Genomic DNA, 23,922 nt, shown 5'->3' with positions numbered 1-23,922 from the left:
CTCAGGACCAAATGCTGGATTGTCACACTGAGCTCACTGTAGTTTAAATGCAGCAATTTTGTGTCCATCCACACTGTGAGGTATCACAAGGAGAGCATTATTGAACCTGCAGTCCAGAGAGACTGGGACATTTGTCAGGTAAATAAAGCAAATGAAATATAGACATGGAATCTCTGGTGGGCCAATTGTTCAGTTTTGATCTTCGGCAATCCCAAACATCACAGAAATCTTCTGACAACATTTGACTTCTGAGCTTTCTTTTGGTTTGGTTTTTCTAATTTTGAGTTTTGTATTATTTATGGGGTTGAAGGCAGGAAGAGAGATGGCTGAATTTATAAAAATTGCTTGATTTGAAAGGTATAAGTCTCATTCAATGTGTTTTTTCCAGCGTGTACTAGGTAAAGAAAGGGAAACATTGGCATCTATTTACATGTGTTTAGAGGTCATACCTTTGACATATAGTGTTTTTTTTGTTGGTTTTTTTTTTTTTTTTTTTTTTTTTTTTTTTGTCAGCAGGATGAAAACTGTGTGTGAAATTTGCAGGTTTCATTGCACCACTGGAAAAATTGTAGGGACTGATGAATAAAAAGCATCAAATCTCCACAGTGCTAGACCAAGGCTACCTGAAATGGTTACCTTGTTCCTTAATCTTAACTAAAAATCCGATCACAGTAAGCTTGTGCCATAATGGAAAGGTGACTTTATTTTCCTGGTATTAACTTTAAGGGCTGTATAGTACTAGTAAACTTTGACAACAAAGGTTTAATTTTTAAGTCTCCTTCCTCTCCTCCTGTAGTTTGCTGCCTGGTATCTCTTTAGAGACTTTTTCCTCTCCATTTCACTGATGAATTTCAAGATCTGTAGCGACCTGAGTGTATTCGTTCTCTGGCTTAACACTTTGCCTGGCCCAGCAAGAATGAGTGGTCTCTCACATAGGAGGTTTCCAGCTCTGGAGATGACTCAATGCTGGAATATAAATTCTGGGCTCTATACCCTGTCCAGAACTCTGGGGAGAGGGATCATCAGTGGGCAAAAGTAAAGCGTTTTTCTTAGTATTTCTAAGGAAATACTTGTCTATAATTTTTGTGTTATCTACCTTTTAATCTAAAAGTAAAGCATTATCTGGTCTTATTGATCCCCCCTGCTGTCCAACAGTCATGAAGATAGTATGCTGTAGAGCTGATTTTAGAGAAAGAAGCTGTGATCTTAGCTAATTTTGCATCATCTATGCACTCATATTGTATTTCTCTAAACTCTCAGAGGGCTGAGGTGGGAGAAACTGCAGCAACTAACAGAGCTGATGCTTGTGAAGAAAGGTTGCATCCCCCCAAGGAGTGTGAATGCAGAATGGGAGGCTCCAAGGGCCCTGGGAACCACTGTGGCTGGTGACTGACTGCAGCCACAACTTTCCACTGCAGTTAAGTTCAAAAGAGCACTACCTGACATTTCCCATAGATGCTGAGCAGTGGCCTAGCAACAGATGGCAGAAATACAAGGGTGTATGTGTAGAGTACATTGAGAGGATTTTATTTTCTCTTGGACTCTTACTGAATTCCAGTGAAGAACCACCTTTGCTTTGTATGTCTCACTGGGGTACTGTATTTGCAGTTGTGGCAATCTGTTATGTGGACAAGATGGTTAGGTCTTGGTTTATTCTCTCTGTTGGATGTCAACAAAATGCTTTGTCATTTCATCAAGGGCAATTCAGAGAAAGCTATGGGGTATTTTGGCTCCACAGGCCTGGGGAAGAATCTGGTCTTTTGTCTCCTTCCTGAGTTTTTCAAATATATCAGAATTCCTGTGTATTCAAGCTGCATGAAACGGAGCATTTTAATACTCTTAGAATGATGAGAGAATTATCCAGCACTGACTTGAGTGTACCATCAGCTTAAATTCTTTGCATCTCTTTCGTAGAAAATAGTCTCTTTAGGCTTTAAGCTATCTAATAACACAGTAGGATTTTTCTTAAAAAAAAAAAAAAGAAATTAAAAGAAGTAGTACTTACATTGTGCATGGTATTAGTTATTGGCTGTTTCTTCAGCACAAACTTTGGATGAATAGTTTATTACAAAATATATTCCTCTGCAAGCAGGCAACTCACCTCAGTGGTGTTGCTTCAGGAACCAAATACTAAACCACAGAATGAACTACACCTGGCTTAAATGTCAGGTTTTTTGAAACCTGGATTAAAGGCACCTTACTGCAAGACATCAGTCTTGGTTTCTCTAGGCTATGAGGCTTCTTGGTAACATAGTTCAGATGGGTATCTGTTTGTTTTCTTCTATTGTTCTGCAATTGCAAGCATGTTTGACCTGCCATTTCAGAACACCAAATAAAAGAAAAACCATCATGATTTCTGGAAAAAAACTGTCATAGAAAAATATCAGACAACTGCCTAGACATCTGTGGGAGAGCAGGACCACCAGCAACAAAAAACAAATACTCAGACTAAATGGAAGTGGAAAGCATGTTCCTTTATACCCTTCTCCCCAGCCTGAAGTGCAGCTACAAGTGACTCACCTGATTCTAGTTTCATTCTCATGAAATCAATGCTGGTTTGGCAGGGTGACATTTGACTTTTAGCATAACGTGATTTAGAAGGACAATTATTCTTTAGTTCAAAATGGCTGTAACATTTCCAGTGCTGCTAAGACAGCAATACTGTCACTTCTTTTCTCTCTCCTTACTAAGCACAAACGAGTCTCTGTTGGTTTTCTATGTGGTAAAATTCCCCCGAGTTTTGGAAAAGGCATGTGTCAAAACACACCTGCAGCCCAGCACAATGCCCTGCATAGCACACACTAAAAGAACATCAGGACAAGGACAATAACTCTTGGCTCACCACCCACTGCCACTGCACAGTTGATGGCTTCCAAAGCATCGCAACAGCAGCACACTTGTGGAATCTGAAAACTCGGGCTCACATGCCCCACAGCAGGCATCTGCAACCCCTTGGGGCAGCTCTGCTTCCTGGGAAATGCCTCTGCTGGATGTGGCCCTTCATTTCGTACAGGAGCAAACTGGAACACGTGACTGGTGTGAGAGGGCAGGAAAAAACTAGGATTCCACTTTGTCTCTACAAAGGGTAATCAAAATAGAGAAGTCCATTTGATTTTAGGAAGTTGCATACTTTACAAATGGAAGTTGTAGTCTATAAAGGAAGGCACTTCATGCATATACCAATATAAAAAATTTGCAATTTTTCACTTTTCTGGTATCTGTTATGGCTTTAACATTGCTTTGTAAATATGTCTAAAAGCCTAGGGCTGCCCACAAGGCTTTCCACCTGTGTAAGACACTTTGCAATGGTACATCCTTTTGCAACACTACTCATGACTGGTTTTGTTGCTCCAAGGCAAAGGCTCTCACAACCAGTGACAGGTGGCTTTTAAATGAAAAATTGGGTATGGGCAAGATATTCCCTGGTAAAGAAAAAAAAATTATTAAAATAAACTTGGCCATGTACTTTACTGTTTGACAAGCAGCAATGGTATAATCTCCCAGGAAATATCACATGTGTTATCAACCCAAGGAGGCAGGATGACACCGTTTATGTGAGCAAGAAGAACAACACAAAGAGTTTTGCACACATCCTTGAAAGGAATCCCTTGGGAATCACTGAAGATGAATGCTATGCTGTCAGTTAAACTCCTAGATGTAGTATTGAAAATTCTTAAAATATATTTGAATTAGGAGATTAGTGTTCAGGTATTTAGATAGAGCATCACAAAGAATGGAGAAAAAAAAATCTTGTAGTCTTGCACCTGAACACTACTTGAAATACCACTCAGGAGAGCAGTCTATGGGTTCTTCCTTCCAAAGAGTCTTCAGACGCTGGGTCCAGGCCGCCAGCATCTCCTTCCTCTTCTCCTCAGAGACATTCTCTGGAGCATAACAGATGTGAGGTTCAAGGACTTTGACACCACAGAAGTGCATGATTCCATGCTGGATTAAAAAAAAAAAAAAAAAAAAAAAAAAAAAAAGCCTCAGGAAATATTTACTCTTACTTTCATTTGAAGAACATAGAAGATTCAGATCTGTTCTGTTTCTCTGATCCGGTATCAGCCAGGTTCTCTAAACCTGTGCATTTATCAGAAGGGAAGTAAATTGCTGTTAAACACACAGGACTGTCCTCTTTGGATGCTGTACGCTGTTCACTTTGCAAAGATAAGGGACAGTCTAAAGTTCATTGTTCAGTTTGAAACTCCTCAGATTGTTCCTGAACTGCAGTGTGTTTCACATCTACTTCTATGTTGGTTTCCTGGATTTTTTTTTTCCTTTTGGTTTGGTTTTTAAGCTTTTGCCTCTGGCTTAGCCATATTATCCTGCATGAAGGCTAGTGCCTGTGGAAGTTCAGCTTACCATTTTCTCTCTGTGTGTTTCTGAATTTAGAGTTGTGTTTCATGTTTTTATCACATTTACTTGTGAGCTGTGCAGCTGGACAGCTCCTCAGGGGTAAGGAGCTTGTAACTGCAGTGAGGAAGAGACTATGGCATCCTTCACATATTGGGTAACCACAGGGAACAGAAATCCTGCGCGCTAAAGCTAAAGGAAATCCTGTAACAGCAGAGACACTGGAAAAGCTGACAGCAGAAGCTTTCCCCACACTGCAAGCTGGAGGAAGGGGGACAAAACAACTTTAAAACTCTATGGACTTTTGAAGTAATCTCATGATTTTAGAGTCCAGTTTATAACCTGCAGATGCTTGGAGCAGGCAACTTAATTATTTCTTATTATGTTTTGTATAAAATAATCAATAAAAATTGTTTATAAGTAGCTGGAATAGTAAAAGTTAAAGCAAACAGTAACCAAATATTCATATATTATACCTGCATGGGCCATAGGAGATAGCGAGTATCACCTCTGATTGCATATTTCTCTTTGCTTCCTCCCGTAGTGAAAGAAAACAAGGATAATTTGTCCTAGAATTAGGAAAGTAGTGCTTGAGTTAGACATGTTTAAAGAAGGGTGGCTGAATAGTTCCAAAGATTTTTGGGGGAACCTGGACAGCATGAATTTCTAGAGGAGGGAGTGTCCACTTCCTCCCCATAAGTTCCAAGGACTGGCAGTTCTGAGTCAAAGATTGATGTCATACAATTACATCAATGGACTGAGTGTTTGGGCTTTGGGCAGAGATAGGTTAAAAAGAAAATAAATTATGTGTCTGACACCCTTGTGTGAAGGAGGGCTGATCCTTTTTCTTCCTTATGCAACATTTGGAAAACTGTGTCTGGAAAGCCCTCTGTTACTGTGAAAAATCTCTATTCCTGTCCTCTCTGCAGAAATTTTTTGCTGAAGTCCCCCTTCAAACTTGGGCTTGCTTAACCACCATGTTTCTTCTGCTCCTGTGATTATGGTATTAGCCAGGTGCTCAGCTTCTCTCATCTCAGTTTTAGCTACTGTAATCAAACTAACATTTTTCCAGTGCACTATCCCAAATGTCTTGAGCCCGTACTCCATCTGCAGCTGTGATCATTGGGGATTAAGCCTATTTATGTCAGTGAGGCAGCCATTTCTGAAATTTAAAGAAATTGAAATGTTTGAAATTGTTAAGAACATCTGAACTAGCAGAGATTAGAATGCAGTTAAATAAATGTGAAACTAATATTGATTGTTTCTTGATGCCACATTTGTTACCAAATAAGATCTATCAGAGATAGTGGGCCAGAATTTTCAGGGATATTCTCAGTGCTGTGGGGAATTAAAAATATATGAATGGGCAATGAGAGATACTGCTCATGCCAAATTAAAAGCTACGGAGAGGAAAAGGTTCAGAGTAGACAGTTGTGACAGAGGCTCATACTCTGAGTATTTCAGATTTCTGATTTAAGTTTTATAGTTCGAGTCCAACCTTTGACATCTAATCCCAGAACAGGACTTTGACACCTAGTGTGTCAGTCATTACAGATAAAAGCAGTGCTATAGTTGCAGGAGGACTGTAGTTATAGGAAATGGATTGATTTAAACTGTTTGCAAGCTGTATGCTACCACAGTATACTCTCATGCTCCTAACAAATTATACAGCCCACATAGTAGGCCAATAAAGGTCTTTAGGACATAGTGTAAATCTTTAGGAAATGCTGCAGTCTCCTTATTTTCTTACCATCCAGACAGTGTTAAAAACCCAGAAAATCCCTCAACATGTTACCAAAGCATTATTTCAGAGCAGTGAAAAGTGAGAGCTCCAAACAACTACAATAGAAAAGAGTGAACAAGGCCCCATAGAACATGGTGTGAGCCTTGACCTTAGTAAAACAATTCCAAAAACATACCTGGAGCAAACCACCATCATAAACCTTTGACAAATCATAAGCAAAGCCTTGAACCAAGACTCTGTCCATCCAGCCCTTCAGGATTGCAGGCATGTTGAACCAAAACAAGGGAAACTAGGCAAAGAGAAAATGACCTGGTTAGCACAGAGAGTCTGGGCCACCCTTAGGCTTGGTTTACAGGACAAATCCTGTCCTCTGATCCTGCTCAGATCCTGTATGTACCTTCTCCAGCTCTCTGTCAGTAGAGGTAGTAACTATGCCTAGCAAAAGAAGCTGAAGTGCTTTCTGTTTGTGTACCCTCAGGGCCAGACCTGAGCATCTACAGAACACCAACACTGTGTTGCATGTGAGGGCTTCCATCCAGATTAAAGGTGGAATAGGATGAATTAGGAGGGTGCCATTTAATTCAGATTTAAGACTGTACAGATTCATGTCTCCTATGGCTGAAATGCAAAAGAATCAAATGTCTTATTAGCAGGATTGACATCTGGTGATCAGTTCTGATCTGACAGTCTGCTGACAAATGCCAGGGGATCATAGGAAAGACTTTTTTTCAAAGGGTGCTGACATCATGCCACCAAGCCATGTCTAAGGCCAACAGGGACACAAAGAAATGTAAGGCTACTACTTCGCTTCACAGTACTTTGGGATTTGTAGACTCTGGGGACAGAGCTGGCATAGTGGAGAATGTGGAGAATAGAGATGGGCTGTAAAGCTCCGTTATCAATTCCCAGTAGTGTTTCTGCAACTCAGCAACAAATGAGAAGAGTCTACTTGGGAAAGCCCAATTCCCTGACTTCACTGGCTAGCCCCAGCTCCTTGACAAGGAAATAATCCCTCCTCTGCTTTCTGCCAGCCTGCCTGATATCCATGGCCACATATGTCTTTGTGCATCCATCAGGAAGTTTGGCCCAGTGCTGGGGAGCTCCTGGGGTTGCTGTTGTTTCAGCCTGCATCACTGTGCTACTCAATTAGTGGATTTGCTGTAGTAATGACCCAGATAATGGTACTACTGATCTGTAGTTTTTACTGTACCATTTACCTAAAGTCAGCATCACAACTGAATTCTGTTTAAAATAATGACCTGAAAAATCAGCAGGTCTGCTTCCTGCACTTTCTTCTGCTCTTCAACCAGGTCTTTGCACAAATCTCCTCTCTTGTAAGCTTCCCAGGTTTCCACACCATAATTGAACGCTTCTGAGTTGTGCAGCCGACCTGCGGGTAGAAATGAACAGTCATTCCTTGCCCCCTGTGCAGTATCAGTGCCAGATAAGAGTTGAATGCAGGTTGCCATTTATAGTTCTAAACTGAGTTACTGCTTTCCATTTTTCCTACTTTCTTGTCTTTGTTGGATGATATTCAGCATCAACCCAGCTGATGGCCACTTGATTTTAAAAAGGAGAGGAACGCAGGATCTCAGAGTTTTAAAGCTTCACCTTCCTGTAGCAACACAGGAAGTGCAATATGAGGACCTAAGCTTGCCCCAGGACTCTGGGGATGCAGGTGGAAGACTTAAGAGAATGTTGTGAATTGCTCTGCCTCTGCCTTAGGGCTTACTGAGGCCATCCTGCAGTTGTAAGCACTATGGAGGTGCTTTCCAGCCTCTATAACTGGGAAATTCACCAAGGGATGGGGAACCAGTATTGGGCAGCTCTACTGACTCCACGAGCAGATCATCAGTCTCTAGCAGAAGACAGGGGCAGTTGTAGCCTCGTGAACTAAACTGTAGCAAGTCCCAGAAGGGCATCTGAAGGCATTTCCTCTCCATGCGAAATGGTTTTTAGAGGCTGATTATGGACACGTGCTAATGTGTTTTTTCCTGTCAGTAATCTCACTGTGATATCTCAGTGTTCATGTTCAGGAGTGGACCTTCAGAAATGCAGATGTCTGGTTATGAATAAGTTTCTTATTAATGAATTTTCTTTCTTATTAATCTCTTGAGGATCTGGTGGCTGGAGCACCTCTCCTATCAAGACCGACTGAGAGTTGGGGTTGTTCAGCATGGGGAAGATTTCAGGGAGAGTTTTTTCAGCCTTCTGACACCTGAAGGTGGTCTTACAAGTCACTGGCTTTTGAGAGAGGCATATTTTGGCTGGGCTCACCAACAATGTCATTCCTTGTTGCTCTGGGCTCAAACTGCATGGCGTATAAATCCGACACGGTGACACTGCAGCCCTGCTTGGTCAGCTCTTCCACAGCAATCTTCAACAAAGATCCATTGAAGGACTTGGGCTCTTGATGTGCATAGACTATCAGGACTTTTTTCCCTGGAGGCAGAAAGAAATCCAGGAGACCATTTGGCATCTAGGAGGCAGGTGCAGAACAGTTTGTAGAGCTGGGGCTCATTCCTCGCTCTTTCTGCAATGTCTTTTCCCAAGGACACAGAAGCAGTGAAAGCAGAGTGACAGTGGCAGCATTTGACTCCTGCTCAGCAGCACTGAGTGACTCCTGAGGCACTGACTGCTGCATGTGCCCAGCCCAGCAATTCTGTGCTACACTGGGCTTTCCTAGGTGGAACTCAGTGGACAGAGGGGGTGTTCCATAGCAGGTCACACTGCTCTACATCAGCACAACTCTGTCCCTCCTATTGAATCCACAAGGAAAGAGGAAATATTTTCTATGCCGTAGCAGTTGTTTATAGATAACCACAGAGCCAAATTTATAGGGATTATTGGGACAAGGGACCAGGTTTGCAAAACATGCATCTCCTACTTCCTGACTGCCAAAGCAAAAGTTCAGGTATCTCGTGAGGTCAATTTCTCTGGGACACAGCTTCAGTCAGGAACAACACCTGCTGGGTGACAGGCAATTTTACAGTATCAAGGGAAACTAGTAGAAGCTGAACTCAATATTTGATGAAAAAATTGCTCATTTTTAACCTAAATGATACGAGGTAATTATTTCACGAGGGTGCACAGTGTCCATGAAACAAGAGTCCTGCAGAAAAAGACAATTAAAACTTTCAGGTCAAATGCTATCATAAATTCAACATGTGTACAACCTTTTTAAACTCTTGTCTATATGTTATTCTGGAATATAAGGAGCAGTTGCCTCTTTGCTGTTCCTATCAGCTGCTAGCAAACAGGGAGCTCTAGGAAGTGCCTGGAGATGGACAAGCTCCCCAGGGTGCTCAGTTTGATTCTGCAAAGCTGCCAAATTTTTTCCCTCTCGGTAGAGCTGAGGGCACTTGGGCAGAGTGTTTGGAGACACTGGAGTTTTCCAATGCATCACTTACTGAGGTAATTTCAGTCGTTTAGAAAGGTAAGACCTCAGTGTCCCAACCAAACACGGCAGAGACGCCCCAGCCCTGAGGCACCCAGCGCCCGGGGCTGGAGCGAGCAGCATTCTCACCCGGATTTGCTCTTACCTGCCATTGCTGGGGAGCGCTGGGGAGCTTCACTCTTGATAATCTGGTGCTGCCTGAGAACTCAGGTGAGAGATTCGCTGGTGAGAAACATCAGGAGCAGGAGCGAGGGGAATCGCCGGGTGCATGGCGCCGCTCCGGGTCCCGTGCCGCCCTCTGGAAAGTGGCTCCAGAACGGCCCCGGCCCCAGCGCCAGCCCGGCTGCCCTTACCTGCTCCTCGGGGCCCGCAGCACACCTGCGGCGGGGCTGGGAGCGACCCTTCAAAAAAATCCCTGAATATCCTGAGCTGGAAGGGACCCACAAGGATCATCGAGTGCGACTCTTCCCGGCGGCCCGACCTGGCCGACCCTAGGGCAGGGCCAGCGCGGGGCGGGATCAGGACCGGCACCGCCCGCAGCCACGGCTCCAGCTTTTCCCCCCTCTGCAGCTGGTTTCGTTTGATACCCCGCAGTTGTAGCTCTTGCACTGTGAGTGGCAGGGAAGCGTCAATCCGTGCTCCTCTCCCCTGTCCGCTGGTGATTTTGTGGACTTGCAGCATGTGCGGCTGAACCACCTATCTCCTGGACTGTTCTTCGGGGCGATCTGTTTTCAGAAACCGTTCTGTACTTCCAATCCTTCCCAGTACTCTTCTCTGCCCCTTTCCAGTTTTGCTGTATCATTTCTTGGAGTGAGGGAACCATCTCTACACATAGTTTTCACACTGTGGACATGCCTTACATATACCCAGTAGTCTGATGATTTTCTGCTCTGTGGTCCCTCTAATTCCTAATGTAAAATTTGTGCTTTTTTGACTGCTATGGAGTGTTGAGCTGATGAGTGTGTGAAATTATCTGTCATAATTAGAGGATTTTACTCCTGCGTGGTGATAGTCAGCTCAAAGCCTTTATTTTAAAAGTGAGGCCATTCTGGTTGGTTTGTCTCCCATAAGCATCTCTTAAGGTTCACAAAGACTGAAAATAACTTTCACTTGTCTAACCTCCTGAGCAGCATTCAGAACACTCTGCTGGTCTTAGTTCTCATAGAGGTTAGAAACAACCCTTCTGCTCTATGAACGACTTACCTATTGAAGGAATTTGGCACAGGTTTGCAGCTTAAATACTATTCTTCAGATATATTATGGGTACACTTCCATACTGGTATCTAAAATACTCTTGATTTGTAGCCCCAAACCATCTAAAGAAGAAGAATAACTTTTATTCTCTGAAAATCTAATCAGGAAACTTGATTTTCTATTGATTTTCTTGGGGCAGGCATTGGACACATAGCAGAGGAGGGTGGAAATACTTTTTTTTTTTTTTTAATTGCTGCAGTATTTGCTTATTGGTCCATTTATTTAGAAAGTTTATGAGTTGGATTTAATTCTGTCTTCAGCTTGAGAGAAACCAAATACTCATTCTTGAAGAATGACCCCCAAATCGCACTGCAAGTTGTTTATTCTGAAGCGGGTACATGATCAGTTCTCATTGAAGCTGTTCCGCTGCAGAAAAATACTTTATGTTTTGGTGCAGGAAAAGAGAGAAAGTGGGCATCATTTTATTACTTAGGCACTGGGATGACCTTGGAACAGGAAAGCTCCAGTCTTTATGTCAAGAATTGCTGAAAATTTTAACATGCAATAGCAGATGAGTGCTGTAGTGAGTGACCCACTGCAGAAGGTGAGGGTAACCCAGGTTCTTGTTAATAAATCCCTTGGGGAGGATTAGAGGGAAACAACACTGAATGATTGGTAAAGAAATGCTTCCTAATGTCCAGTCTGAACTTGCCCTGGTGCAGCTTTGAGCCATTCCCGCTGTCATTTGATTCAGGAGAGGAGAGCTCAGCACTTCCATCTAAACCACTCTGAAACAGACAGGTTTGTTGCTTCAAGGCAGCAAAGAGTTGAGCCATAAACACAATCAAAGCCATGACAGATGCCACTGTAAAGTACAAGCACATGCAGCACTTAGGTTGATTGATTTCTTCAGCAATTGAACTCGATGAAAGTTTCCCCCTCCCACTTTATCAGATGACACAGCGCACAAGGTTGTGATAGGCAATAACTGTTGTATAAATTCGTATGGAAATGCTAATACCATGTATGTGTGTGTATGTGTGCATTTTCATCTATACAAATTGCATACTGTGGGTTAGAGTGCAAGGGATGGTCATCTTAGAAAAGAAATCCATTAGGATAAATGAAATATATTAGAATATAACCGCACAGGAACTACTTTAACTATTCTTACACCTTTTCCTAGGATTGATACGAAGTTTACTGTTCACATTGTTCCGTCTCTGGAGTAGTATATCAATGTTTTAAGATACTGTACATCTAAAGGATATTTGTTGTGCCCTCTAGCGCCCAGCGTGAGGGTTTACCTTTACAGCAGAAGTGAAACCTCCACCAAGGACGAGCACTTAATCCCTAAGGCAAATTCCGCCCCAAACAAAATGTTTTTAGAATCTTTGCTGCCAGTGGTAATAAATAGCAAGGAAAAGCGATGCGAACAAACATTTAGTGTGAGAGAAATCTTATTTAAGATTAATTTTCCGTGACTTTTGCCGAGAACACAACTGCTAGGGGCACAGTTCTGAGCAGTGAGTACTGTGGTTCTGCACTGAAAAGGAAGAAAAAAGGAGAAACTGAGAAATAATATCCAGCAGAAGATAGGTATTTCCCCCCATACGTGCCACAATAAGACCATAGCTATTCGTAGGCTTGTTTTGTCATGTGATAAAGATGACAATCACTCTTGCATTGATTTTTCTCCTTAGAGCAGAAAGGTTGATGGGCTTGTGCAACAGGAAGGAAGGAAGGAAGTAGGAGGACTGTGGGACTAACAGTCTCTCACTGTGACCTGTTTTCTTTCTGTCTGTATGGTAATAAGTAACAGAAATTGAAAATGGTAACCTCTGGGGTTAAGTCTGCAATACAGTCTCTAAATCAAAAGCAAACCAGAAACAGGGATAATATCCCAGAAAACATCTCTTATCAGTTGTTTAGCTTATTTTTAAACTTTGTGATGTTGAATATTTAACACTATGAAAGTGTATAAATTAAATATATATCTAAGGCTTTTATCTGTTTGAAACTGAATTGCAGCTTCTGCTAGCAGATCAGGTGTAAGAGGACTAGTTCAGTCAAATACCAATTTGTTACTTTCAAATTTGTAATCCCTTCTGTAATTTTTGACTAGAGGAGGCTGGCCTGAAATGCTCTTTTGATGAGAGGCTAAATTTTCAAATCTGGCTATGAATTCAGTCTTTGTCTGTAAAGCACGGCATATCTAGGATTTGTCTTTGCATCTGAATAATGAGACTATTTGCTAAACGCGACTGTCTTTCTTTCCCCCATTTGTGATAGCAAAAGGCAATAAGAAGTGTCTGCACTCTCCCTCAAATACTTGTGGAATAGTTAATGTAAATATAGAGTGAAATTAATATTAACTGGTACTTAAAGAGGCAATGAATAAGCAGTTTAATTTCAGGGCAAGGTACTTTATGGAGTATTTGAACTGAGAATGGCAATGCGTTAGCTATGATATAAAAAACTTGAATACATCTGAGCATAGTTTTCTGAGAAGGTATTTTAAAATCTGCTGATATTCTACAGCTCTACCTATCTGACTTTGAACAAGTTTGAAATACAGTTTTAAAGATTTTGAGCTTTTTCAGGAGACAGGTGAAGAAGGGACTAAGCAGATTTTCTATGCTAATAATTCTTCCCTTAGATGAAACAAAAACCTGGGAGAGCTGTTTCAATAGTCATTGTACATCAAAATTGCTTTCTATCCCTAATGTAAGATTTACATTTGTCTATTATGGAAAAAACCATCCATCATGTTAGCATTCTGTTTTCATATTCAAGCTGATGCTTCTTTAGATTTGAAAAGCGATGCTGGAAAGAAGCCCAGCTGCTGCCTGAAGTCTGTTCTGGTGGGATAACAATCCTATACAGCTGATCAACCACAGAGAGGCAGCAGAACGTACATAAGGGGCTGCCTCTGGTGAGTCCAGTGATGTGTGACATTATGTATTTCAGAAGCAACTAATTTTAGATATTCTTTCCAAAGGAATTTTAAAGGTCGCTCTCACATGCTGGAGTACTAGTCTGAAACATCTGCTGACAGGTCACTCCGTGCACCTGCAAACACCATGGGGAGAAAAGCCAGGGAAATGAATAGGGAGCACCCACTTGCTCAGTGTGCCATGACCTCATCCTGGCAGGTTGTTATGGGATGTGCCCATGATAGTAACTTGGTGATTGCTTCCCAGTTACTGTTGAGCCTTTCATTGACTTGGAATCAAGTATGGTATGGGATCAAGCCCTGTACAGGAACACACCATCCCATGAGCTGAGCGCTAGCCATCCTGGTAAAAGAGTCATAAAAGGAAAATTGTTTTAACACACAGTGCTCTGCCTCGGCTCAGGATTAACAACCTGGCACTGGAAATAGTGAGCAGCTCAGTGACAATCGGCTTCAAAACAAATCCAGCTATTTAGGGGGAGCTCGAAAGGATAATGTTATGCAGAGGCCAATAATTTTGGTGGATTTCCACCAAAAGCCGACTGTCTAAGGCTTCAATAGGAGCAAAGCAACGTTTCAGCCTTTAGTGCCCTGACACCAACTAGTTGAGCCTGTTGTGAGCGACAGAATAGTCAGGAGGGCGCTTGCCCAGCCGCAGCCCAGCTGGGGGTGCTGGAGAGCCGAGAACGGCGCCGTGAGATTCTTTAAACTCCTTGAGCCGCGCGGAGCACCAGATCCACCCCCCAAACCAGTGTTTTCTCCCTTGTCCGGGGAATTGCAAAAAAAATAGGGAGTTAATAAAAATATTTCTTGTGTTTGCCAGGTGTGGCTCTGCTGAGCAGCTATTTTGTTGCTTCTACCATCCTTTCTTGGTCTGTTTTATATGTCAGATAAAGAATCTAGATACCTTGGGTTTCACTTGTACATTTAATAGTTTATTCATAGAACAGATATTGCTATCATAGTACTTGATACAAATTAATGATTAATGTTTGATGGATAGGCAAACTGATGCTTAGAGACAAAGAGAGGCTCAACAAAAAGATAAAACAACCTCCAATCCGCCTATGGACAAAACTTCAGCCACCTAAACTGCGTGTTGTCCAATCTGTTATGCTCAAAATCCACCAGGAGAAAACTTTCTTAATTAGGATTTGATCTGGAATTATGTAGGTAATGATTGTGCAGTGTGAAATACAGGGAAAATCCCCGGAGCCAGAGCTGGGATCCAAGCTCTTCTCTGCACTACCAGGGCCAGCCAGCAGGCCACAGCCGTGCTATGCAAGAGCTGCTGCTGCCTGAGCTCTCTTCTGCAGGTGGGAGTCTCTCCAGCACGGAGGTGCCCTGACTTTCCCCAGTCCTCACCTCCTGCTTTTCTACAGTTTCGTGGCTGAGGTGCCCTGAAGTGTGAAACCTGTGATAAAATTCTCTCCAGGGAGACAGGGTTTCAATTCCAGTCTTAATCATTGGGCTATAACATAGGAGGGGAAAAATAAAATAATCAGCACATGCATGCTTGGGAAAAGATACGTGCCAGCTTCTGTGTATGGGAGTGGAGGCCTGTTGGTAGTTGTCCCCCTGGGATGTACCAAAATGGTTGGGGAAGCAGATGATTCAAGACACATTCCTGATATTACTCGATTTTGCATTACTGTTGGCTGGCTACAGATAATCTGTCTTTCTGTGACCCTTTGACTCCTGAGCCTGAAGCCTCTTTTCCGGGATGTCCACGTTGGCTCTTCTCTCTCTGTCAATGGACCCCGTGCAGGCTGCAGCCAGCAAAGGGCTGCCCAGGGGAGCAGCTGGGGTTTGGTTGGTGGCCCCTTGGGAAATGACTGCTTGCATCCCAACTTCTTAGCCCCTGCCAGGTCAGCGTCCAAGCGCTGCCATGGGCTGCTCATGGGCTATGATTCTCTCAGACAAATAGTAGGTTTATAACATTAATATACAAAGTAAGCCTTTGCCGGGCTGGAGCGTTACCATATCTGATAGCTACTCCCGCCCTCTTGGGATCCTAGTCACCAGAGGCGTGAAAGGGTAATCTTCACAGAAATGTAACCAGTAGCCATATATGCCTCTTCTCCACGCAGGGAAAGAAGGAAGGTGTTCCCACATAAGGAGGTGTTCCTCCAGTACACTGCAGAAGCCAGCTTGGTAAGCTGCCCTGAAGGGTAGATGTTACAGTTTTACAGGACGACCAATACAATGTTTTGGCAATTGACCGAGTGGAGGTTAGAGCGATGCAAAATTACATATTCATACAACTTGTTGTTAATTCAATTATTTGCATGTGTTTTGGGAGTTCTGGTTTGAAAAATATTAAGTTTGTTGCTGTAGTATGAACTAAAATTTACACAACTCAATATGCCCCATTACTTTAGATTGCCTCTAGCTTGGTCTGCATGAAAGAGTTGGCAAAGACTTGTGTATGGCTCAGAAAGGTCTGTCCCAGGCACTAAGGGGCATTAGTCACACAGCTATATGCATACTTCTTTTTTTTTCATGTTGCTGTGGGGTATCCCCATTTGCTCCCAGACCTCCTACGCAAAAGGCACAAGCACAAAGTTACTTCCCTGCAGCACCCTAACTAGTAGTGCAGATCCAACACTGCTGACACAGAGCCCTTACATTTAAGAATTACTTCCTTGCCATACATCTGTACTGCCCAGCCCCTTCCCCTCCCCCTTTCTTTGCTATCTGCAGTATTGCAAACCCCAAGAGCAATGAGCAGAGCTGAGAAATCCCCCAAACTCAGTTATCCGTGCAGCTACTCAGCATGACTCTCACAGCACTCGACATGTGCATTGCTTCCCCCATTGGGTTTTTTGACCTTTTCTGTGGCCTATTGTCATCTAGCATCCTGTGTTCACACCACCTCACAAGCCAAAATAGTTTGTTCTGGGATTAATTTCTGTGGTTCAGGGGCTCGACCTGACAAGTAATGTAGCAGCAGCCAAAGCTTACAGCAAAACCCCAAGTAGAAAATTGAAAGAGAGATAAGTTCCTTTCCCTCTCCTCTCTCTGCAAACTCAGATGATCAACCTAAAGGATTCTCCATGCATTTTTGGGTAAAGAGGCATCATAGCCTTTTTTTCTTCCTTTTAATTGCTCTGTCCCATAACAGAATCCCTCACTACTGCAGTTTCACCTTGTGGGAAGATAGCATAGCAAGGTATGTGTAATTTCTTCCCATTCTCAAATTACTGCAATGATAGCACAATTGTTCCTGGAAAAGTGTGCATTAGTGCTTGTGATAGTGAATACACTATGAAAAATCATTGTGGTTTAGAGGTAGGACAGTCAGGGGAATATGTGCAAGTCTGGAAAGTAATAACAATTAATTTCTTCCACTGACAATCTCCTTGGCCATGGGAAAGTTGCATAGACTCCTGTTTTGAACAGTCATTCACTCAAGTTCATTTATCTTGATTTTTGGATGCCTATCTTGAAACAGATGGGGTGGGAGCACCAAAGGGCCACTCAGCCCCTGTATCAGCATATTCCTTAGAGAACTCTTGGCAATAGGCACTCATGAGAGCAAGCTCGGATTGAGCACTCAGAAAAAAAAAGCTACTTTTGAAAGAAGGGCTTTAAGGCTAAGGTTATGAAAATGCTGGTTATCATGAATGCTTATTTCAAAAGGTCAGCCAGTGCCCAAGATGGGTGTTCCAGGAGAGTGAGCGGAGGAAGGACGTCTCTCCCCTGCTGCTGCTGTTTCTCTGGGGAATCACAGTCCACAAGTGATATGAAGGCTGACAGTATTCTGCCCGCCTGCTTGAAAACGGGCCAAGGGTGACGAAGCTTGGATGCACTCTGCTCAAGAATACCGTTGCTGAGACCAAATGTTGCTCCACAGCAGAACTGTAAATTAGGACAGTGGTTTAGAGCTGATCTTAGGAGGCTTTGCTGCCATGTAATCTCTTTAACCAAGGTTGTTTTAACTGTAAGAAAGGAGATGAAAATATAAACAGAAATATGAGAGAAATGGGAACAAGAACATGCACTACATGTTCCTGGCCTGTGTAAATGAGTAATGGAATTGAGTTTAAAAAAATAATAAGGGAATAGAAACCTCTGTGGATAACTAGTCATCTACTTTATTAGTGATATCATAGGATTTGAACAGGAACATTTGGTCTGGGACTAACAGAAACCAATTTCTTCCCTTCTTTTTCTACCAAAATCTTTAACCAAGATGCACATACACTGCTCTCTTTCAAACATCTCTGTTTCATGGCAGACTTCAAACTTTTTACTTCATCTGTTGCAGTACAGGCAGATTTGGATATAATTGAATACATAACCTGATGGTTTATGGCTCACACTTGAATTTCTCTGAGCATTGTTCTAGCAGTATCACAGGACAAATGCTGAGCTGCTTGCATAACCTCATAGGTGTCGGTGGTTTTGCTGCAGAGGCATTTAGTCAAACGATTCTCCCCAGCAATATGTTCTGAAGCAGAGTGGTGTTTTCAGGCCTGCTGAAAACATGCCAGGCTTCTGCTGAGACTTACATGTACTGGGGCATGACTTGGATTAAGGCTGTGTGAATGTATTGCCTTCAGTGTACACCAATTGTAATGGTTTCATCCTTTATGATGTAGTGACTAATTTCTTTATTTGCATTGACATGGCAGGTAATGCTCCTAAAGCTCTTACAGTTTCTGATGAGGGCTGATACTTGACTTTCTAATGCCCATGTCCTCTCCTCACGATATTGCTTCTGGAAAGTCTTGTTCTCAGAGACAAATTTCAATTTCATTTTGATTGCCATATCCAGCCTCCTTGCTTGACTTGCCACCCTGAAGCAGCATAAAACCTAAAATCGTTCTTTCACTATGTTGAAAGGTCTCTAGAGAAGAATGACACTGTGATAGTTCTTTGTGTAGTACATAGCATCTATTATTTGCTTTCTCACTTGCACAACACAGTTTTATTTTGGAAAACTGCCTGCTTACAATTACATGCTGGGATTCATATAAAAGATTATGAAAATACCATTTGTTTGAAAGAGATGTGGGACTGCATGCTTGTGTATGCCTCCAGGATCTGTGTGTGTGAGCACCTTGCTGACAATTTTTTTAATCCATACCATCCTACTTAGTAGCTGTACTGAAAAGTTGCACTGTTCACTTTCCTCTACACCCTGCTGTGATCTTTTCTTGGGGTGGAGAATTTGTGTGATGAGAAGGAAATAGCAGTGGTCTAGTCAGATGTTTAGACTGCATCATTTTTTCCTGGCCCCCTGCAGAAATTGCAGGTGAGGGCTGTGTAGATGAATAGTTTTAGGCTAAAGGTGTGTTACATGACATACTAACCCCTCTGTGCTACAGGCCATGTTGTGTAAAGGGAGAGCTGGCTCAGAGCAGCAGCATCTAAAAAATGCAGAAATCATGCTGCATGCAGCAGTGCTGCCATGTGTTAGGGATGCTGCTCAGGAAGGTTTCTTCTGTCTTCTCCTAGAGTTAGAAATACACATGCAGAGCCAAGGGATGAGCTGCAGCTTGTGCAAGTTTGGACTTCGGGCTTTAAAAATTAACTCTGTTTTTCCCAGAGCCCAGGACTGTGCAGCATCATGTGCCAAATAGTATAATAATTTTGGTTCTTAAATGAAAAATGTGGGTGTATGGAGAGAAATGATTGTATGGAAGTGATGTCATGCAATGTGAAAGAAGAGAAAGTTAGCCTTTGTTTCCCTCTGTACGTGATTTTCCAAATAGAGCGACCTTTGCTTTATTCAGATAGTATATAGGACTAATAGGAAAACAGCTGTCAGCATGAAAACCAAGAACAACTCTTCAGTAAGATCCAGAATCAAAACTAAATAACTTGCATGAATATAAGAATGTGAGTATTGGATGTAAATCTGCACTATTGATAAAAAATGAAATAATTTTTTTTGACAACAGAAGTGCTTATCCTAAACTGGGTACAAGTCTTTACTTAATCTTAAATCTGTGGCGTACAAGGTTTAAGCAGTCAGCTGAGTTTCCTCAGTATGTAATGTCAGCTTTTACTGCTTGATAACCTGTGTTTATAAAGCCAACATATGCAGTCCAAGATGCCATTTCTGTTGCCTGCATAAATATCATAAATTTTACTGGCAGTTTTTAATGTCAAAGGTACTTATAGAGTTTTAGAGGGCCTGGATTATCATTAATTAGAATAGCTAACAGTTACTGCAGACAGTCTAAGTACAGCTGCAATTACAGACACTTCGTCTATAAAAGTGAAGCCAAAAGATTTTAATCCAGTTTCTAATGAAGGTATATCTCCGTGTGTATTCCAAAACTCTACCTCAGAAATGAAGCCATATTCAGAAAAAGTCTCACATCTTTATCTCATATTTGTAATATGAAGAATGGAAGGATGAGTTGAATTTCTTGGGATTTGAACTGCTACTGTTGTTAAATATAAGAGGAACCTAGTGACAGAACTTCAGCAGATGTACTTCCCCAGTAGGTGCTTCTGTAGGATTTGAGCCATGAAACACTGTAGTTTAATATTCCTAATAAATAATATTACGACTCTTGGCAGTTGTCTCTATTACAAAACAGACATCTCACAATCTCTGTCAGTCAACGCTTTTATGGAGGAGCTGTCATAGAAGAGTTGAGATCAGGTCTATTCTATAGTGTCTTTTCCATATTACTACCAGAGGGGAAAAAAAAGGCACTCTGAAAAAAGCTTTTCAAACTACCCGCCTTAATACTGAACCCTGTGAATGAAAATCCTGTGTAGTGAATTGATTGCATCAAACTGCAGCCTGATTCTGCAACTTCTCACTTTACAATGCTGGCTTGCAAGAGCTCTTGGAGGAAGAGCTTGTGAAAAAGGAGAAGTTGTTTAAAAGTCCTGTCCTTCCTTCCCTGCTTCCTTCCTCTGTTGGACTGCTGTGGAGGTGTCTAAGTCCTGCTGAATACTTTGGGATTTGTTTAACTTTGTATTTGCCTTGCTGAGGGTTATGCTGAAGGACTCTGAAGAGAATAGGCTTTGAGCTCACTTAGAAAATGCAACAAAAACGGTGGAGGCTGCATGAAGGGATTAAAAAAGGCCAGATCCTGAGCAGTCTGGCAGCCATGTAGAAGCTGGTCCCAGTATAACAGTACTGTGGTATCTTAGCATGTGTATTGTACAAGCTTTTGAAAAGGAAGTTGTGAGAGAAAGCAAAGGGACCACATACATAATGAAATTACATTATGAGTAACAATAGTACCACCAGGCCTGTGGGCCTCCCTTTCTCCAGGATCTGTTTGAGCCTTCATTTCCTTGTAACCGTATTCTGTGATGGGCATTGTTTCATTTCCACGCCTGTTTAGAAAACCCTTCTGTTTTTGGTGGCCCACAGTGTCTCACACACGAGTAGTGCCACGATGTTCCCTGTGGAGCAGCCAGGAGCAGCCCAGTGCCAGAACTAGCCCAAGGATGTCAGGGCTGGGTAGATATAGACAAAGATGGAAGAATTGGAAAGTGAAATATGGTGGAGCTTAGGAAAGCCTTCAGATGCTCCAGGGGCAACAGAAGAATGTTGGAAGTAATTGCTGCTGTTTCCTTGATGGTTGCTGCCTCTCTGAGTATACCCATCCCTTCATCAGTCTCCTGCCTTGCTTTCCAGGGCTTTGAACAAGACAAAATTGGCCACTTCAATATCCTTCCTGAACCATATGCATAGCATCTTTCATTTTAATTCTTCAGAAACTGAGTGAAGCTGTAGGGTTTTGATTTACTATTCTAATATTCCCTACAAGTGCTCTCTGGGCCCAGCATGGTCCCAGCAATGGGGTTCTGTGTCGCCTTTTCCAACAGGCAGTAAATTGACCACACTTGTATTGATTTAAATCTAAATTCCTGAGAAAAGGCCAAGATTCATAATTCCACCTCAAAAATCTGTACAGGTTCATCATGCTGTCTTGTATCAATTTTACTGCCTTCTTGTTCTATTGCTTTAGAAGAACTTTGCCTGAATACAGAGGTATTTCCTAGTTACTGAGCAAATCTCAAGTTTATTGATGAGTGTGAAGTCTTGCTGCCTTGAAATATGAGCCCTCTGGGTTGGAATGGCTGAGTTCTGAGAAGAGAGGGGAAAAGATAAAAAAGCTCATCTCTTAAGAAATTGATTTGTGGTTTGAAGGAATTCTAAAAGTGTGTGGGGAGATAAACATGAGATGAAGCCTAAACCAAAACTCCAGTAATTTATTTTGAAACCAAATTAAAAAACCAAAAAGATCCTAAAATATCATCACATCCCTTTATTAAAGGCTAACACTATCTTCTAGTGAATTTTCTAAGTGTCCTTTAAAAAAATTAAACCAGTATGATTTCCTCTTGATCTTTCTTGAGTTCAACTTCTGACTGTTACTAGGAGGAAGTCGGCTGCTGATGTTTTGCATGAAGTTATACTGTATTGCTTATATGTTACAATTTATACAAATTGAACTTCTGCCAATTACTTCTGTGCTCACCATAAGAAGCTGAATCTTGATGTCAAAGACAGATCAGAAATAGTACAGTGGTGTACTGATGGGCTGCCTTTGATGGGTGATTGTTTAGGTTTTGGTTTTTTGGTTTTTTTTTACACAAATGCAGTATGCTATGAAATTTTCATTGAACTTTCTGTAATTAATTCAATTTCATATCAAGGGCTGGATTTGTAGATGCTACTCTAGTTCCTTTCAGACCTGCCTGGAAAATCACTGTGACAAAGAAGCTCATGATATACTCATGATTTTCCCATCAAGGGAAGTCTGCACTCTATGGTGAAGCAAATCTAGACCCACCTCTTGTTTAGAGGCATGTGAAAAAATTTGCCCTTTGGCATATTAGCTCCAGGAAAATCATTACTCCTTCCAGTCTTCCTGTGTAGTTATGGGGCTGGGTATACTACAGATGTTACAGAAGGCGCCTCTTGCCTTGTTGCTTCAGGTGTGTGCCAGGCACAGTTTCATATCCAAGTCTCCACTGAGATAGTATTTAAGATTAAAACCAGCACATCTCACCAGCCACATAAATTTGGCTTAATTTTTTGTGAACTTCTTTTCCTTTTAGTCACTACATATATGTGCATATGCCTGTGCACACTTTCATGAAAAGTGTGTACTCTCATATGTAATAAAAGTGAATGACAGAGTATAAGGCCTGCACAAAAGCACAGAATTATGTTTTTTTTCTTCCAAAGTAGATTTTTTTTCTAAATATTTTCTATTAGCAAATGCAGCAAAGATGAGGTAGCCATTTTCACTAAATTTATATAATGAATATTTCTAAAAGATCCACAAGCTTGATACACTGACTGCATATAAAAATTTAAAAATTTGAACTGAAATCAATGCCTTCCTACTCGTTCTGTGTCCTTGGACCTTTCCTGGCTGCTTGCTGGACTCCCAGATGCTTTTTACAGAGAGGGTTTTTCCTCCATCTAGAACTGTAGTTCTTCAGTTTTTTATTTGTAGGGCTTACATGGTTTCCTTTCTAAACATATCCTTTCCCTCCCTTGCATTATTAGAAAATTTAATTTCATGGAGGTCACTTGCGAGACTCAATACCCAGTGTTTTTCGTAACATTACAAATATACAGTAAAGTAAATTAGTTATGTACAATTAGGAGTTTCCTGGAAAAGCTGAAAGTAATCATCTCAGGTTTATGAAGTTCCATTCTTTACCAGGGATCTAATGGTTTGCCAAATGTACAGGAAGATGATAAATAATATTTAATGTGCTGAATGATGGTATCCAGTGGGCTAGACAAAAACGTTCTGAATGAAATTGCATTTCAATTTTATTTCAGGTTGATTTAAATGGGAATCTGTGACTAATGGTTTGAGTTGACCACCACACTGACTTTTACAGCCAATATTTGCCAAAACTAACAGAAGATCCCTGATGTGTTTTCACTCCTTCAAGGGCAGTAGAGCAGTGTTTTCAGCTCATTGTTCCTGAAGGGAGATTGTCTCGGAGATAAGAGTGCTCCTGTGCAGGTCCCAACCCTGTGCTTGATAAATCTCATGCAGATATGAATGAGATCCAAGGCTGTGGTATGGAATTGTTCATGAACAGTTGGTTTCACTGTGAACTGTGCTCTCAAGCAAGAGGAACATATTCTACAAACATTTTCTGGTAACCCACAGCACCCACATCCTCTGCAAGTGAGAGGCAATAGGTAACAAGGATGATAAAGGCACTGTGTATTCTCCCTGCAACTCACAGGTCACAATGATTTTATTAATGATAGAAAACTCCCAAACTCAGCCCCCAGTGCTGGGCAACCACTCTTCCCCTTGC

The 23,922-nt window shown here is 41.8% G+C and overlaps 1 protein-coding gene across 1 annotated transcript; it reads right to left on the bottom strand.

Annotated features, from left to right (window-relative positions):
• Window positions 1-1,973: 1,973 nt before the first annotated feature.
• On the bottom strand, window positions 1,974-9,862 carry LOC137478507 (ribosyldihydronicotinamide dehydrogenase [quinone]-like). The gene is made up of 7 exons (XM_068198544.1): window positions 9,848-9,862; window positions 9,640-9,692; window positions 8,375-8,539; window positions 7,357-7,487; window positions 6,273-6,386; window positions 4,830-4,922; window positions 1,974-3,945 (listed from the first exon to the last, which is right to left on the bottom strand). Exons 2-7 carry the CDS (start codon window positions 9,644-9,646, stop codon window positions 3,772-3,774), a joined length of 684 nt encoding a protein of 227 aa, XP_068054645.1. The 5' UTR covers window positions 9,647-9,692; window positions 9,848-9,862; the 3' UTR covers window positions 1,974-3,771.
• Window positions 9,863-23,922: the final 14,060 nt, after the last annotated feature.

This window comes from Anomalospiza imberbis, chromosome 1, assembly GCF_031753505.1.
Source record: "Anomalospiza imberbis isolate Cuckoo-Finch-1a 21T00152 chromosome 1, ASM3175350v1, whole genome shotgun sequence".
NCBI classification, from domain to species: Eukaryota; Metazoa; Chordata; class Aves; order Passeriformes; family Viduidae; genus Anomalospiza; species Anomalospiza imberbis.
This window is presented reverse-complemented; position numbering and strand designations above follow the sequence as displayed.

Coding starts and splice junctions, on each gene's coding strand:
- LOC137478507 (XM_068198544.1), bottom strand. Junction 6,387..7,356: donor CAGACCTGCTGATTTTTCAG/GTCATTATTTTA, acceptor CTCTTTGCCTAG/TTTCCCTTGTTTTGGTTCAA. Junction 3,946..4,829: donor ATCTCCTATGGCCCATGCAG/GTATAATATATG, acceptor TTTTTAATCCAG/CATGGAATCATGCACTTCTG.